We start from the raw sequence: 17,466 nt of genomic DNA on the forward strand, positions 1-17,466 counted from the left end.
GTCTCCTCCCCAGCCCCCTCCAGTGCAACTGGCCCAAATGCAGTGGGTGAAAATGGGGTTGCGCACGAACTTGGAGTGGCTTACCCCCATGAACAACCATTCCCTAGGAAAGCTGTGCAGGGTGATGCCCAACACTGTTACCGTCACCCAGACTAGACCTAGAAGGGCCAGTTTGAGCTCCCAGCTCAAAGCCACACACTGCCACAGGTTCCTTCGGAGTGGGGTTGACGGGCCCTGCCAGGTCTGTGTCACCCAGGAGATACACACACCCCCCAAAGGGCAATGAGCACTGGATGCCCGGCACAGGGCCAGCAGTGCTCTTCCTGTATCTGTGGCACCATTTCTCCCAGGGCCCCAGGCAGACAGTTCAGGAGCAGTCGAGGGCTGCAGACAGGCTGGTTGTGTAACAGAAAGAACTTTTATTGAGTTCAGGAGGCTGAGAACTTTCTCAGTGTGATGACGACCAAGGCCACAAGCACAGACGTACCCAGGAGGGAGGCAATGACAATGGCACCAATAGCTCCAGGCCCCAGTGAGCCTGCAGGGAGAGAGAAAAAGGCACGGGGTCAGCAGAGGCAGTGGGGCCCAGATGGGAAGGGCTGCAAGGATCACCCCACACCCAGCATGTCCCCAAGCATCAGGCCACACTCCTGGAGCCAGAGCTCCCTGTACTGGCCACGTCCCACGTCCTCACACAGCTCAGGTGTGGTCCTACAGCAGGGGGCTGTAGCCGGCCGCCACCACCTCAGCCGGCTCCCAGTGACAAGGACAGCTGCCACAAAGTGGGTGGGTGGTGCGCAGCTTTCCTGCTGACACTCAGACTGGGAGAGTTGCTTTGCTTATGGCAGGAGCACATTTCACCTGGTGCTTGCTGTCAGTCAGATGCCATGAAAGGCACTCGTGCTCCCTTATTCAGGGAGCTCCCAGCATGCCCTGTCCTGGAGAGCCCTACCTGCAGTCAGGGCAGTTTTGTTTTCAGGGCAGGTGCCTGCCATGACAGGTCTTAGGGCAGGAAGAAGGGTCCTGGAGCCATCTTGGGGCTGGCAAGAGCTCTGCCAGCAGAGGCTTTTCAGCAGGAAAGTTTGCACCAGCAGGCAGTAAAGGCAACCCTCCCCGTCCCCAGCAGTGTGGCTTTAACCCTTCCCGGGAGGAGACCGGCCCACAGGGAGCAAATCCACCGTGAGGACACCCCCGGCTGCTGCGGGAGCAGCGGCGGGCAGTCCCTCCCGCAGCCACTCACCGTCCCCGTTGTCCAGCCGGTGCAGGTGGGTGGTGTCCTCGGGCTCCAGCTCGGCGGTGTACGGGGGGAAGGCAGTGGCGTCCGACGGCCGGGAGGTGGTGGTGGCAGCGTCGAAGGGACCGGCTCCAGAAGGCAGCTCGGGCGGCTCGTTCCAGAGGGTGGGCACCGAGTCCTGCGGGTACTCTGCTGGAAGACAAGCAGCCACGGCATGGGGGGCCCGCTCAGGCTACTAGGGACAGCCGCAGCTCAGCCGGTCCCTGGGCTTCGGGTGCCCCCGGGGCGGATGAAGGGTGAGCTGAGGGCTGAGAGCCGCGGTATGGCACAGCCCTCCTCCGAGGGGGCACCACCTGTGCCGAACAGCCACAGGCAAGCTAACATCCACACAGCACACACGGGACTACACAGAACGCCCCAACACCCTGCAACCTCTGCTCACACGCGAACAGGCCCCACATGAACGTGCACAGCCGGTTTGTCCATGGATACCCTTGGGACCGGGCTGGGAAGGGCTGTCACACTGCCAACAGGCACAGGCCACCAGGCCACCTGTGCTGGCCAAATGCACAGCATCTCGGGGCCCTTTTGTCCTGCACCACCCCGTGCTGTGCAGGATGCTGGAGTGCTGGCACAGCGCAGGACGTGGCTCCCCCAGACAGGACCCCAGAGCCTCGACTTCCCCCCGCTGCACCCCCACCACAGCGGGGAGATGAAAGCCAGGCCGGGTGGTGTTTAATGTTACCACTCGTCTGCTGTTATTCCTTCCTGCCCTGGGTCAGAGACCGAGCCAGAGAGCCCTCCCTGTGTGCTCCCTGTCAATGCCCAGCCTTGTTCAGGTGGGCCCTGGCAGGAGCAGGAGACATTCCACAGCTCCCTGCTGAAACCACTGGGAATGTTGCACTAGGGGGAGAAAAAAGAACATTCACTGCCAGAGCCCACCTGAACTGACACAATGGTTCTCAGGACCGGGAAATAGGGAGTCAACAGCCGGAGCAAGCAGCCCGGGTTCCCTGGGGCAACGCACAGAGGTATCCCCAGGCATCCCAACTCTGGCATGTGAACCTTGGTGTACCAGGGGCACTCGAAGACTTGTCCCAGGCTCTCTATAGCCCAGGAAGAGAAACGGCAGCAGCACATCTTGGCAGTGACAGTCCCAGCTTAAAGTGCCTGGAGCCCTCCTTGCCTCCTGTGGGCAGAAGGCACTGTGGGAGGAGAGGAAAAAAAATCCTCATTAATGGGCTGCACCACACTTGGTTCTCCTTAAGATCTCTCCCTGGAACAGGAGGGCCAAAACACTCACCTTTCCTGCCGGTACAAACCCACTGAGAACTTACTGCAGGGCTTGCATCAAAGAGTAGCCCCCACCATCTCCAGAGCTATTCCAGGCTGTCCACAATCTTGGGAGCACAGCAAAGTTCTAGACTAGTTTTGAAAGCTCTTTCTACAGGCAGAAAAGCTACAGGGTGTCCAGCGAGACAGCTGCCAAGTTTAATCCTGGCCCAACAAGCACGGACAGACAGTAAGTCCCTGGTGTGCAGCCTGTGCCAGTTGGACCCAGGCAGGAATCCAGCTAAAGCTGGGTGTAGCAAACACTGTGTCCTCACACCCAAGGTACATCCATGGTCTCTGCACCAGAGCTGGCATCTGGGCTCCCCCGTACAAGCACACAGAGGTTTGTGTTCCACAAGAGCTCCCCACAAACACCTGAGCCTTTGCAGAGCCCTTCCCAACCTGCGCTGCAAAACGGACCAGCAAAGCTGAAGACTCATCTCCCGTCCCATGGCTCTTGTACAAAGTGCCGTTTCCAGTGGACCTCTCTACTTTACATCCTGCGGTTTCACTGCCAGAGAATGGAACGGGAGGAAATCCAGAATTCAGTGAACAAATGTAGTTAACTCAGGAGAGAACCAAGCAGAGTCGGGCTATTTAGCTGGCAACAGCAGCATGAGGAAGCTGCTGGTTTAGGAACAGACCAACACACAGAAGGCTTTGGAAGCTCTGGTTCCAGGCTGCTTTTGTAAGGGAGAAGCTGCACAGATGAGCCACGCTCCAGCTGTGACCTTCCTGACTCTGGCAACACCCCCAGGACCAGAACCAACACTGCCATTGTCCCCACCCGGCAGAGGAACACCATGCTGGGAGGACAGTGTTGCTTCCTTTCCCAAGAATATTTCTGTTCTCCAGGGCTGCACATATGCCTTGAGTGTGACCAGGGACTGGTGTTAGCTCAGATGATCTGTAACAGATACAGGCACCATCCAGGGAGACTGTATGACCTGGGCTGGGTCTTCCCAATCCCTGCCCTCAAAGGGATGAGGAGGGAGCACTATCTCTTCCAACCACAATGCAAAGGTCCCACAGGTGCCACCAGACCCAGAGGTGCCAGGAAGTCTCTCCTGTTCTCAGTGCATCTAACTCCTGAAAAATTTCTGGCAATTCTCTTTAAACAGAGCACAGAGATTATTTTTGATAGCCAAATACAGAGGAAACAGTCTAATTTTTTATGATCCCCATGATTTTTAAAAACTTGGATGGCTGCTGGATATGTATTTTGTTCAATCCCCTCATCCAACTGACACAAACTTTCAGTTTGCCCACACAGAAAGGGCAGAATGTGCTTAACATGCATTTGCTGTCCCGAGTTCTTGTGGTTTTACCCTACCGGCACTTCAGCCCAGGGAGACACAAGCCCTTTCAGTCGGGTCTGGTGCCTCAGGAACAGCTGTGGGCTCAGAGGCAGCAGCGGATTCCTGCACACACAGTGAACGCAGGACCCGCAGCGGAGCCTCCCCAGGGGCCAGGGCTCCATGCTGGTCCCCTTCTCAGCTCCTGCCCCTCAATGCTGCTGGGAGTAGATGCCAAGCTCACAGAGGGTGGGGGAACACAAAACAAGAGGCAGGTTTCCTCCAGAGCCCATTGCTGCAGCCTGAGACATGTGCTCATAACCAGCACTGTTCACTCCATGCCTCTCCTTTGATTTTCCCTCCTAACCTAAAAGCTCATGTCCTCACACGCCTCCACTCCTGCCAGCTGAGAAGCCCAAGCACCCACCCCGCTATCCTCATGCACCCAGCAGGTTTCTTTAACAAGCAGAGGTTTCATACCTGCTTCCCTGACAGTTCCAATGAGTGTCAGCCACACTGCCACTGCGCGGGAGTGGCAGATCTCTAGTGGACCCACATCAAATGCCACAATCCCGTTTCAGCCCCCTGGTAAAATCAAGGAAAGTGATGGGAAGGACAGAGTTTGTGTCAGGTACCAACCCCCAACACATGCACACTATTAGTAAGGTCTCCTATCTCCATGTGAAACACCAGGGCCTTTCTCCATCACCTGTTGGATAGAATCTGGAGAGATTCTATGGACAGGCAGGGGACCCAGTTCAGGAGGTTCAGTTCTCTGCTCTGCTGCTGTTTTGGGTGACCACAAGTCCTGCTCCTCCCAAGCTCAGTTTCTCTGTGCACGAGCAGGAGACCAGGATCTAAACACGATCTACAGAGAAAGCAGCACCAGAGTGGCCGGGCCTTCCCACCCACACTGTCGCTTTGTTCTGACTGTGACAAAGAGGTCTGTGAACCTCAGCAAATGCCTCAGTGACAGCTCTAGACTCAGCAGCAGCCCTTGCCAAGGAAAGGGCAAGTTGAAGAAAGCTCCATGGCCATGGGGCAAGATAAAGCATTCTTGACTTGTAAAAACACCCAAACATGCTGCCATCTCCAGGGAGGGAGAGCAACCAAGAGCTGGAAACTAAATACCAAATGCAAGGTAGAGCATGGCTTTCCTGTTCACCCAAGAACTTTGTCGAAATAAAGAACTAGCAAGAAACATGCTCAAAATACATCATCCGTCACAAGACCAGATGTTTAACATCTGGGAGAAAGCCATGCATTAGCCGTGCTGCCATCAGTCTCAGGACCAGTCTTACCTCTAGAAAACACCTGTGGAGCACCCACATGGTTTGCTTGCCCAGGAGGGACTTGGCAGGGGCAGCTGGGGGCACCTGGAGGGGCTGCCCGGCTGCTGAGGCCCACCGGTGACCCTCCACTGCCAAGGCTGTGTGCCTGTGCTCTGGAGGGAGGGAAGCCTCCAGGCCCTGGCTCAAATGAGCTCTTCCCCAGCATTAGCTGTACCTCAGCACTGAAACACAAGCTGTGGGCAGCTGCTGCCTTCAGACTAACAGTAAAAGCCTTTTCATGAGAAATACAGCTGGAGAACACTTAGGAGAACAACATGCAATAATCTTATTGGAGTTTTACTGGAGGTGGAACTGGACAAAATGGACTAAAATTATTACAGTGTTTTGCAGAAGGCCAGGTGGATGATGGCAGTTCTTCCTTCCCACATGTTAACACTAGAAATTGTCTTATTTTAGGGAAATCTCTTTGCTGCACTGTCTTCTCCCTGTCCCCAGCACAAGTTAGTTATAACGGAGGTGAGGAAATGGGAAAAAAATATCAGTTATCATAAGGAAATACATGATGTGATTTCCCAGTGATGCAGGGGCCAGTGGAACTCCAGACACATGGGCTGTGGAGAGATCTAGAGGTGACGATGGCAAAGGCAACTTGACAAAACTGCTATTTCCATGCTCAGAAAGAAGAAGGTGGGGTGAGGCCAGAACAGTGACATGGTAGCCAGCACCGCAGGTACTCAGTGACTGAAAGGGAAGACTGTAAGAGTCTCTACGAGTGACAGCCTGGGGGAAGCCAACCAAGTCTGAAGGAAGCAGACCCTCCCCACAGGCCAACTGTAAGACCTTGAAGCAGGCAGATGTGGCCGTGTGACATCATTGTCCCTGGAGGTTACTTGCCAGTGGCTAGTAGCCTTCTTCACACAAGGTGACTTCAGCACCTCATCATCCCCACTCTTCACCTCCAACCCAGCTCCTTTTTCAGGAGTCAATACCAGCATCAGAAATTTGTAAGGAGTGTTGGAGCAGAGCAAGGTTGAGTAATGGCTTACAAAGTCCTGGTTTAAGTCTGGACAGATCTGCTGGAACGACGACATCTTTTCCTGAAATTTGCCAAACAAAACCTAATTACTGCTATCCAAGTTCTAGTACTTAAGCTTTAAAAATCTTTTAAAAAAACCTTTAAAATCGTAATAATCTTTTATTCTCCTGTAGCTGAAAACAAAGACACACAAGCTGCTATAGAGAGATGTCCTTGGTCAAGGTGTTTTCCTGTGTCTTTCTTTTTAGTATGGATGCTCTGTTGCTTTTTTCCCCCCAGACTCATTCTGATGTGCTACTGCAGTAAAAATATTTCCGCATTAGCTCAAAACAAGCTCCCAAGCCCACATGGGGGTTTAAATACCAAATATACACGATTCAGAAGCCAACGCCTTGCAAAGGCTTTGTACTAACTTCCAGCTCACTTGGAGCTCTGAATCCATTATAGGAATTGAAACCGGGTTTGCAGATAGAGGAAAAAAAAAAAAAAACAACCAAAAATCAGCTCTTCACAATCCTCCTGTGCTCTAGGCCTACATGCCACCTGGGCTTGGAGAAAGAGGAAGTGGAGAAGGTTTAAGTTTGTCACAGATCCTCGAGCTGGCCATTTCCTGTTGCACCCAGATGATGTGGATAAAAAGGGTTAAAGACTTGCTTGGTTGCTTCCCCATCTTTGACAAATGTGACGTTGGAAGGAGCTCAGTAACTTGGAGAAGTTCACACTTTCAACAGTCACAGAGCCCTGACCGTGCTGTCCAGGAAATCAAACCAGCTGGGCAAGCAGCCAACACAGAGAGGAGACTCATCCTGGACATGGGGTCTGCATGGCCAGCACCAGCTGCAGCCCTCTCCAGGGCAGAGCCACTCCTGCTCACTCCAGAGGGCTCTGCTGGGGAGACTCAGAGGTGCTGAGACGAAGGGCAGGGGCTGGTGAACTCCGAGGCCAGCAAGGGGCTGCCCAGCCCCAGGTGGCCACGGCAGGCACAGGGCCAGGGCAGGGCTGAAAGGAGGCCTTCAGCACAGCACAAAGGGCAGCCTGTGGCGGGCAAGGCCAGGAGCTCCTGTGTGCAGCAAGGCAGAGCTGCGGTTCTGATGGATGCTAAGTAAACTTGTTTACAGAAAGGCAGGGCTGGGAGTGTATGTGCTGAGACCAGAGGGCTGTCTGTGTGCCCGTCCCCTCTTTGTCTGCACCAGGCTCGAAGTTTCCTTTTCTAATGGAGTAAAAGGCAGAAAAAGTTCCACTGGTCCTCAAAGCACCTGTACTGGGGGCAGGAACTCTCCATGTGTAACGCAGCAGAGAACCATTCTGCTCCTGGAATGCCTTACCAGGCTGGTTCCCTCCTGTCCTCTCCCGAGGGAGCAGGGAACAACCTGTTAGAGGCCTTAAGTCTTTGAAACACCACAGGAGAGGCACAGAATCTCTCCTACACCCCCAGATCTGAATGTTGCACTCTCCAGTACAAAGCCCTTCAGGCCTCACTGCACGAGATAACGGGATCAAGAAAACTCGGGAGGGCGTCACAGGAGCAAAGTGACACAGGGCAGCAGCACCAGGCACAAACCACAGCTACAGTGCCAGAGCAAGCACATGGAGAAGCTGGAGCAGGGGCAGGGCAAATGCACCACATACTGGAAATCTAAAACAGCACAGAAGAGATCTCAGCTTGTAGAGAAGAAGATTGAATTCTCACTGGAAATCAATCACTTCCTGCAGAGTGAAATACTGCTAATGATTAAGAAAAGACATTACCTGGTATGAGGAAAGAGCATGGCCAGTGCTTCTGAGAGTAAAGGCAAGGCACAAACTGAAATTGTGCTAAAATGATTAATGTTCCACTGTACCAAAAAACCTCATGGTTTGAGAAGCAAAGTACCCACTTTTTAGTGCTCATTTCTTAATTACTCTGAAGGTTTCCCAGCAGGAAGGTGTCCTAGGAGAAGATACCAGCTACATTAATTCTGCTCCTCCACCCACAGATGTTCCAGCCAGCAATGAACTCCCCTACCCATATGAAAACTACTTTAAAGAGAATTCCGTAATTTGATCTGCTGGACAGGTGGTCAGGATCTCCCTGTGAGGCAAGACGCTCAGAAGAAACTGGGAGAGAACTGCAAAACAATATTGCTCCAGGTCTTCAAAGGCAGGACAGGAATTCAGGGGGAGAAATGCTGTGCCTGTTATCTTGGCCCCAGCCACCTCTTCAGCCTCACCTCCACTGCAAGAAAGAGCTGAGGGACAGCCTGTCCCATCAGGTGCTGAGAGGTTTTCCATCTCCTGCTGGTTGATGAGTCCATTGACCCCCACCCACCAACGCTCACATAGGTGCTACTGCCATTCTGCTTAGGAAAAGTTAAAGGATGTTCTCAACTGAAAATATAGTCTGGCTCAGCAGCAGTCACTAAAGCTAGTTTCCCTTAATCAATCCTAATTCAATACATATTTAGGCATGTTTTCAGGGAAGGGAGAAGAGAGAGGGGCAGTGTAGTAAAGAATCTCCCATGCTTTTGGGCTTTAAATGCAAACAAAGCTCCTTACCTGCCAGCGCAGCAGGGACCAGGATGCTGCACAGCGATAGCAGGACCAGGCGAAGGACTCTGTGGTAGGGCATGGCTTCCCTCAGGAAAAGCATCAGCAGGAATCCTTAAAACTCTTCAAGGCACAAAACAACTCAGAAGTTTTACTGGTATAGTAAAAATTTTGTTCAGTCAGGTAAAACAAAAAAAAAAAAAGAAAAAAAAGTAAAAAAGAAAAAAAAAAAAGTCCTTCACAAAAGCAACTGTGCAGAGAGAGAGTGCAAAGCCCAGCAGAGCCTCCCTCGCTCTGGCTCCAGGAGCACACCTCCTCCCAAAGGCAGCTCCACCCTCCCAAACTTGTGCCTAAAACCCCATAGGCAGCCAAGCAGAGCCATCAGGACCCTGCCAGGCCACTGCACACACGAGCAGTTGTTGGCGAGCCCTTCCCAGAGGCCACGAGGATGCTCCTGGAATTCCTTCCCTCGGGCTGGCCATCCTGAGGCACAGGAAATAACACAGGAGCCATTGGGGCAGCTCAGCCGAGCCCCAGCAGCCCACTCCAGGGCTCTGCTCTCCCTCACGGTGCAGGGTGGCAGAGCACTGCAGGGTGGGGAGAGCAAAGAACAAGGGCCTCAATCTTCCGAGGCTAAAACGCTCTGACACAGAGCCAGAGCAGCTCCATGGCACCCTTGTTCTTGGGTGGAATACTTACAGAGCTGGCCTGGGAGCCATGGGTGGTCTCAGAACTGCTGTCAACGTCCCCAAATGTTCCAGGAGAGTCGCCTTTGGCAGGCAATGCCAGCTTCCTCCTCGGATCCCAAGTGCTCAGGCACTACCTCCTCCTGCCAGCTTCTGCCACTCTGTCCCTGCCTGCCTCAGGGGGCTCATTACAGTTGACAGCAGAAAACCCAGGTTTGTTCCAAATCACACTTGCAGCAACAAAGAATGGGGAAAGCATGAGGTGTATAAAAAGGGGAACACTCCAGCTGATTGTCACAGAAGAAATTTCTTTAGTATTCTGGAGCTGATAGGAGGATGAATACTTCACGGTTTCCCATCATGTAATGAATACATAAACACCCCTAATGCCACTTCTTTATACTCTGAAAATATGACACAAGTAGTTATGTCTTAAATTTCAGATTCAGATTTTTCTGCAGTGATCACTTTGCTTTTTAGAGCCGCTATTTTCCCCATCCCTACTGATCCAAATGACTCTTGCTACAGAAAGGACAAGGCACCTGAGTGCACAATCTGCACATGCCACCACCTCACCTCCGTACTAAACACAGAAACCAGAGTATTTCAGTATTAAGAACAGCGTATCTTCTCCACTGGTCCATCATCTACAAATTCTCAGGAGCCAAGTGAGGTCCTCAAGGTTCGACAAATTACTGCACGTTTGCCCTGCTTGCATTTCTGCATTTTCATTTAGCAATCAAGGAGCTGTTCCTTTCCCGCTTCTCAGACGAGCTCAAAACTAACAGGCTTTTGTGTACTTGTAACATGGTGTTGAGCAGTCCAAAATTAGCTTGCAGAAATTAGATCATACCACTAAAAAAACCAGAAAGCACTTATGAACCACACACCTTATATGCTAAAAGGAGAAGAGATTAAAACAAAGTCAGGTTATCAGCCTAAACACAAACGGTTCTCTCAGATATCGGCTAAACATCATGCAAAGCTACCGTGTAAGTTAGGCCTCAGCACACTTATTTTCTATGGTCATGTGGATGGCAGGACATTTACTATTACCTTTACTGGGATTTTCCACACAAAAACAAGTAGAAAAAAAAAGGTAAATAAGTCCAAAAAGAGAAACCTGCAAGGTATCCCTGTGGACTTTGGGGTGAGGGGATAAATAAAACCTCTCATTGAGGGCAGTGCACTGGAGTGGCTGGGGTGGGCACCGACTGGCAGAGGAGGCTCCACGGCCAAGTGTTTGTGTTAAGAGCAAACCAGCCACGGCTCGATCTCCCCTGCATAAACAGCACCAGTGTGAATGCACATGTTTCTCTACAGACAGCAGAGGGAAATTAAAGCTTTCTTGTTAGAAATTTCCAATATCAACTTACTGGTGTTTATTTGAACTCTAAAATTATCAAGTAGAAAAACCAACCAGTATTCCTCACCAGGGAAAAAATAAAGCAGCAGCTGTTGTTCCACATCCTGTGTATTTGCTTGCTGTTTTTCTTGATGCAAACTGGTGCAAGTCGAGTTTGCATGAGTTTTAGTACCAGAATTATCTCAATACTCAGCTTTGACAAAAGCAAGCAGAAAGTTTTCTCTCAGATATAATACAACCAGGTTTTATTTAAGTTCTCTCTTTTTTCCCCCCCACACTGGCAAAAGTTCAGAGGGAGTTTAAAGTTTTGTAAACATTTTAACTACCCCTCTTCCCCCTTTTATGAATTTACAAAGCAAAGGAGACAGGGAGACCAGATTTGCAACAGTTCCAAGTCTCTCCATGCTAGTGGATCCAAAAACTATATACAAGTCTGCAGCAGTCTCTGTATAGTTACTGTACATGTTGGGGGACGGGGGAAGAGAGAGGAGGAGGAGGGGAAGGTGACCCCAAAAAATGAATAAACCAAACAAAATAAAATCCAAAGCCAAACTGCTCTTGAGCAACTCAAACTGTTTTCTTTAGGCAGTGATGACAGAATAACAGACACCTTTATACAACTCCACCAAAACTGCAGCATATCTCCCTTCGCAGGTTACACCCCTCTGGGGACGGGAGATGGGACCAGGGGGTTCAAACTAAGTGCATTTGGCAGTTTTCCTTCTCTGTCGTTTGTGGTGTGTGTGTGGGGGTGGGTGGTTACGTGGAGCAGGGAAGGTGGTGTTAATCTTTCGGTGAGAGAGGAAGGTTATGACTCCATAAACACTCAGAGGTTATGGATCCCAGTGAAGGTGCGTGAAGTACTTTTAAGGTGTAGAAGATAAGCAGGGCCATCATTGCACAAAGCTTCGTCCTCCAGTGTCTCTCTCCGTGACGAAAGGGCATCTCTGCTCGATACCTAAGCACTGCTTCAAGTGACAACCAGCTGAGGCTGCTGGCACATCTCTGAAAGCCAGGGTCCACCCTCTCCAGAGACTACAGATCCACACTGTAAAGATCCCACTGTCTCTTAAACGAGACAAATTTGCAGGAAAAGAGCTCAAAATAAACTGGTCCTAACCCTCTGAAGGTAGCACTTAAGGGGTAAATTCAGCCTGGAAGAAGAGATGCCACTCCCCTTTTTCCAGAGCAGAAGTCCCCACTTGTCCAGGAAGGCTGGAGAATGCCGACAGGAACTCCACCAGCTTCAGCATCACCACCTAATGAAGACAGACTCGAGCTTTCCCTCCAAAAATTATGTGCTGAGAAGGGCTGGCAGGGGGTGTGCAACTTCAAACCAACCCAAGCTAAACTGTGCCCGCTACCGCCCCTCTCCTGTTGCCAGTTTCTAAGGGTAGCTTATGAATGCAACTCCTGGCCAGGAGAGCACCTCTTGCCCTGATGGAGCAGCCAAGTCAGTATCTGTGTGGCATTTTGGTTTTGACCAACATCTGTTAACCACAAACTCTCAATCTCTCTCTCTCCACATGACCGCACGTGTTGGATGTGGTAAGAGTAACCAGGAGAAGGAAGCAATGCTTTGCGGAATCCCAATTGATTTTTTTTTTCCAGGTACGTCAGCAGAATGAATCACAGCACAGTGAAAGCTTGCTGCCCAATTCAGCCTTGTTGGGAACAAAGCCTAACTCCCACCCTCCCGGGACTCTGAACAAAGTCCACTGGAGTGGGCTGACAGTAGGAACAACGCCTGTGCAGTCCTGGGCAGAAAGGGTTTGCCGGGGCCAGAGGAAGCAGCCTGAGATGATTGATCCTGTGATTCACTGCGAGGCAAAGAACAACACAAGGTGGAGAGTATGGTGTCCAAATGGAGAATCCATGGTTAACAGATGCAGGAAAAGCCAGTTGATTTGCACATGCTCAGTAGTCTTCCAAAGTCTCTATTTCTCCCATATTGAGCCGCTCTGATGAAGCATTCACTGAAAACCCTGTGAACCAAGAAGGACTGGTGTTAAAAATCTGGCTGAGGCATAGTGTACTTGATACAAAACATCTGTTACATGCAGTACCACATGTAAGAGAAAGTGAATCTAGGGGTAACTCAGTAAGGCAGTCACCCAAACTGATTTTTTCCTTAATAAGCTAAAGATAATCAACTCCGTATCTAGACAAGCATCACTTGGTCATCAAAACCAGATCAGAAGACTGTTTTCCAGTTCCATTTAAAGGACGTCACCTGCAGAGCCAGTAAAAGGCACATCTACACGTGGTGGCAATGTGGCTCCGCAACATCTCAAAAGGGAGCATGGTGAAGTCAACTGGTTCTTGGAAGTGGCTGTCAACACCACACTTACATGGACTGAGAGGCAGAAATGGGTATTCTGAGAGCCGGGAATCCACACATGGAATCACGCTCCCATGCTTCAGGAGCTGAGAGCAACTTCATCCTTTACTTTAAAGTCTTAATGCATGTACCTATGAAATCTAGTAGCAATTACATCTATTTCTATGCTTTTTTACAAACTTTCATCTCAGGAGTACATGAAAGTGTACAAAGTTACCCAGGTGGCTTAAGATGCACCCAAACTTCTACCCAGCTTTTCAGCCATATGTGCTGAGGACATGATGCACACGAGAAAAGTGTGAGAAAGAGTGAAAACACTTTCAACAAGGAAACAAACCAATAAATCAAATGCAGCTTTCCTCTTTTTAAGTCTGTATGAACCACATCTGGAGTATGAGAACAGAGAAAGTTTCCCTGTGTAAGACTATTACACACAAAGTTGACACTTCAGTGTCTTGAGAGTGCTACATTGGTTTGCTCTGTGCTAGACAACCGCCTTCCACTTCGAGAGACAAGAAATGCTCTGTTCAGTACGTTTAGGGAAATTGTTCTGGCTCCCTCACGTGGCGGCGTGGCCTGAAAGCATTTGAAATTATTTTGTAAAAAGAGCAAGTGCACATATTTTTAAAAGGCTGCACAGGCTACTTCCCTGACAGCTGGTACTTCTGAATTGTATTTAGTGATTTCTTCTTCACATTACATGAGTTGGTTTTTCAATATATTCAACTGAGTACCCAGATCAGACTCAGTGGATGGGCACCTTGGGGTGGCGTAAGTCAGGATTCCACTGAAGTTCCACACACACCAGTGCAGAAATCACTGATTGAGTTGAAGCACTGACTTTGGTGAGACCAAAAATAGAAGAAAGACAAAAACCAAAGGCAGGGCTCTGCTAGAGCCTTAAAAAGCAGTGACTTCAGGTGGACAATACCCGTCTGCTCTGCAGCAATTTGGCTCAGCAGAAGCAGCACAACAAAGCCTGGCCCAGTGCAGTGGCCTGGTTTCCCCTCTGTCACACAGGGCACAAACACAGACATTTATTCCACACAAACACAACAGTGACCTGTCACCCCACAGTGTCCATGCACTCACACAATGGCTTGTGCCTTGGAAGCTACTTGAAAGAAACTTTTCCATCAGTGCTACAGGGGATGGTTAAAATCAGCCTCACATAAAAATTAAGACACAGAACATAATAAATAAGGGACTATTAATGGTGTCATCATCTCCACGGTCTCCAACTGAAAATCTGCGACCACTTCAACCTTCGCTGTCTTCTCTGACTAGGGTAGTGGTTAGCTCCTGAAAAAAGGTGGCAAGGCAAAGGCTGCCTCAGAAAGCTGCTCCTCATAAAAGAATGGAAAACATGCTTTTCTTCAAAGAACAAACCAGGAATAAAGCAATAAAATTGCCATAAGTCAACTCAAAAAGAGAAAAGGGAATTTAACTGATATCCCTGAACTACTTAGAGGTTTCCAGGTAATAACCCAGATATTAAAAAAGCCATTATATGAGGGAAAGCTGGAAAAAAGTTTTCCATGAGACTGGTAGAGAATTTTTCAAATCATTAAATAAGTAACACTACTGAAAAGATTCTAAAGATATTCCAACTTTTCTACTCAAACTCAGTATTACCAGTTAAGGTCAATAGAATCCTCTACATTCCCCAAAGCAAATCACCACTGCCAAATTAAACGTTCATTTTTAAAAACTGAAACAGACCTAACAAGCTGGGATCTGCTCGAACCATTTTCTGTTTCTTCTTTTTCTTCCCGCTCTGCACAGCCTCAAAGTTGGACTGCTGGTTGTTGCTCTGATTGGTCTGAAAGACTGAATGTAGCGAACTGTGGTTCATCCCCCACACTGAATCCTAGAGAACAAATAAAGGACAAGATTACAGAGCACAGCGAAGTCTGGTTTATCTATACAGAAAACATTCAGAGACCCCAAAGCACCTCCTATATCCATGTGGCAGCACTAGCTACTGATGTATCCACCTCATCTTCCCACAGCATTTCCCAGATCACCACGCAAAAACACTCTTCGATCTACAGTTGCCCTCAACTGTTAAGTTACAAGCGAAACCTGACCCTGTGGTAAAAACTGGGAAGCTGCTTTGTCTGCATTTGCCAGGATGTTGATGAATCCAGCAGGGATTCTCCAGCCTCACCCAGTCCCCAGGGAGAGCAGAGCCACCTCTACCTGCTGTTGCTGCTGTTGCCGCTGCTGACTGGCTTTCTGTTTGGCACGGCGCTCGAGGAACTGCTTGGCAAACTCCTTGGCCTCAGGAGTATCTCCAAGGTAGGCTCGGATGTAGTCATGGACCTCATAGGGAGACTCCACTTCCTTCAGGAAAGAAACAAACGTGGGAACTGCAAGAAGAAGGCAGACCATGAGCAGGTGCTTGTTGATAGCAAACGCACACGCAATAAACACCAATGTCAGATTTCTGTGTCAAATATTTGCTGGTCTAGTAGCTTGCCCTTCCCAGTTCCCCACAATAAAGCCCTATCACACAATGCAGGATGAAACCAGATCCTCATCTGCCTGATAATGTTTCCATAACTACCAGAAACCCTCAGAGGGCCCTGGCTGACAGACTTCTGAACTTTGTCAAATCCCACCGATCTGCTATAGTTAGGACAATGAAAACCTAAAAGAGGATGCAGCCAGTTCTTCTGGCCACTATTTAACAATGTCCTTTTGCTGAGTGCATTGCAAACACTGGTTTGATGTCATTACAGTCCCTCAGAACTACTCTGACAGGAAACAGAACAGATATTGTGCCCCCCACCCCTTTCCATCTCTTACCATCTAAGTTGTTGGCTGTGTTGAGTGCATGAAGCATCTGTTCACACCACTGAGTGAATCCATCCTGGGCTTTATTAACCCCCTGGAACAATTTCAACAGCTTCTCCTCTTCTTCTACCTTCTTGTTTTGTCTACTGGTAATACCTACAGATTTACTGAGGTAAAGAAAATGGATATAATTAGATTATCAGTTACCAGGCTTACCCACAGTACAGTGTTTTAAGACTATTTTACAAGATGCAAACACTTTTTAAGAACAAAATAATTTCCTAAGAGGTGACAAAATGAACTGTGAATGGTCGCCTATTAACTATTTTTGTTGTCAAAAGAGATCCTGAATGACACAGAAAAAAAGGAAAAACACATGAAGATGTTCTAACTGCCAAGTGATCACGCCAGGAGTGGAAGTCTTTCTTTGCAAAAGCTCCTTTCCCCAGTTCCTACCTGAGGCTGGCATTGCTTTTATTTTTATTGGTCGAGTTACGAGGTCCCACTTCCTTCACGGCATCATCCCAGAAACCCATGTTTGAGTTTTTGGTATCGGCATTACTCCAGATGCTACTGACTAGGTCAGATGCCCACTGGTTGCTGGGATTAGTGTTTAGAGAGCCCCACACTGAATTCCCAATGCTGGTGTGCAGGTTTGAGTGCTGTTGAGACATAACAAAGAAATGCTGGTTATTAGCACAGACCCAGCAGGAAAGACATGAACAGACAGAGGGAACAGGCATGGCTGCCTTCCTCCATGTACTGATCAGATAAATAAAAATACCGTGGTGTTTCTGACTCTGTTTGGCTGCTGGTGCTGCTGTTGCTGCTGTTTCTGCATCTGCCTTGCCTCTTCCTGCTGTATCTCCAGCAGGGACTTGGTGGTGCCTGTTGGTTTGGTGACATTACCCCAGCCTGACAATTTTTGCTGCTGTTGCTGCTGTTGCTGGAGGGCCTTCATTAGTTCACGCTGCTGACGCCTTTGCTGTCGCATGCAAGACAAAAATGCTTGTAAATACTTTCAGATGATCATTACTACTCAAAAGTCTAACTTGGAAAGTGGTTTCAACTAAATTCACTTTCTTCTGGAGAAGTCTAGCTGACCTATTATTGTTCTGGGCCATTGCGGTTCCTCCAAAAGGGGAGACATTAGGAAACCAGCAAATACAAATTGTTTATTAGCCTGGGAGAGACTAAATTTAATCAAATCATGACTGCAGTCAGCTTTTTGGAAGAAGACCTTCTCTCCTACCATCTCCTGTTCCCCCCCCCAACCCACCTTCCCTTTAACTGTCCTGGTCTCATGAATATCTTCAAATATGTTAGAATATAAATGTGAAATGATTGTATACCGTTCTATGAACATGTTACACTCCCAGGGTTAAAAGGGTGCAGTTTTCCCTTTCAGATTCTTGTACTAAGGAGAGATAAAAACTTTCGCACAAGTGATTACTGAACCTATGCCTGAAGGACAGGATTTGAGTTATGCTATTTCAAAAAAACATTCCTCATCCTCACCATTCCTTCTAATAACTGAAGTGACAGCTAAGCAGTCCCAC

At 49.1% G+C, this 17,466-nt stretch overlaps 2 protein-coding genes across 12 annotated transcripts in view; both read right to left on the reverse strand.

Annotated features, from left to right (window-relative positions):
• Positions 1-407: 407 nt before the first annotated feature.
• On the reverse strand, positions 408-10,895 carry SNORC (secondary ossification center associated regulator of chondrocyte maturation). 3 transcript variants are annotated; one of them, XM_066194129.1, is made up of 4 exons: positions 9,415-10,895; positions 8,725-8,838; positions 1,241-1,423; positions 408-538 (listed from the first exon to the last, which is right to left on the reverse strand). In XM_066194129.1, the coding sequence occupies exons 2-4, from the start codon at positions 8,816-8,818 to the stop codon at positions 429-431; spliced, it is 387 nt and encodes a 128-aa protein (XP_066050226.1). In that variant the 5' UTR covers positions 8,819-8,838; positions 9,415-10,895; the 3' UTR covers positions 408-428. The 3 variants fall into 3 exon arrangements, with proteins under 3 accessions (XP_066050226.1, XP_066050224.1, XP_066050225.1); XM_066194127.1 differs by having other exon boundaries at positions 1,241-1,426; XM_066194128.1 differs by having other exon boundaries at positions 1,241-1,426; positions 8,725-8,869.
• An 88-nt stretch (positions 10,896-10,983) lies between these two features.
• GIGYF2 (GRB10 interacting GYF protein 2) overlaps positions 10,984-17,466 on the reverse strand; it is a 74,518-nt gene continuing 68,035 nt past the window's right edge. For all 9 annotated transcript variants that reach the window (XM_066194124.1, XM_066194123.1, XM_066194120.1 and 6 more), the window contains 6 exons: positions 16,692-16,892; positions 16,364-16,569; positions 15,920-16,074; positions 15,311-15,480; positions 14,831-14,978; positions 10,984-12,752 (listed from right to left, as the gene is read on the reverse strand). In XM_066194124.1, the coding sequence (XP_066050221.1) occupies positions 12,685-12,752; positions 14,831-14,978; positions 15,311-15,480; positions 15,920-16,074; positions 16,364-16,569; positions 16,692-16,892 (948 nt within the window). In that variant the 3' untranslated portion in view covers positions 10,984-12,684. The remainder of the gene's footprint in view (positions 12,753-14,830; positions 14,979-15,310; positions 15,481-15,919; positions 16,075-16,363; positions 16,570-16,691; positions 16,893-17,466) is intronic.

Source organism: Chamaea fasciata, unplaced genomic scaffold, assembly GCF_029207755.1.
Source record: "Chamaea fasciata isolate MVZ Bird 193981 ecotype frontalis unplaced genomic scaffold, bChaFas1.0.hap1 SCAF_11, whole genome shotgun sequence".
NCBI lineage: Eukaryota > Metazoa > Chordata > Aves > Passeriformes > Sylviidae > Chamaea > Chamaea fasciata.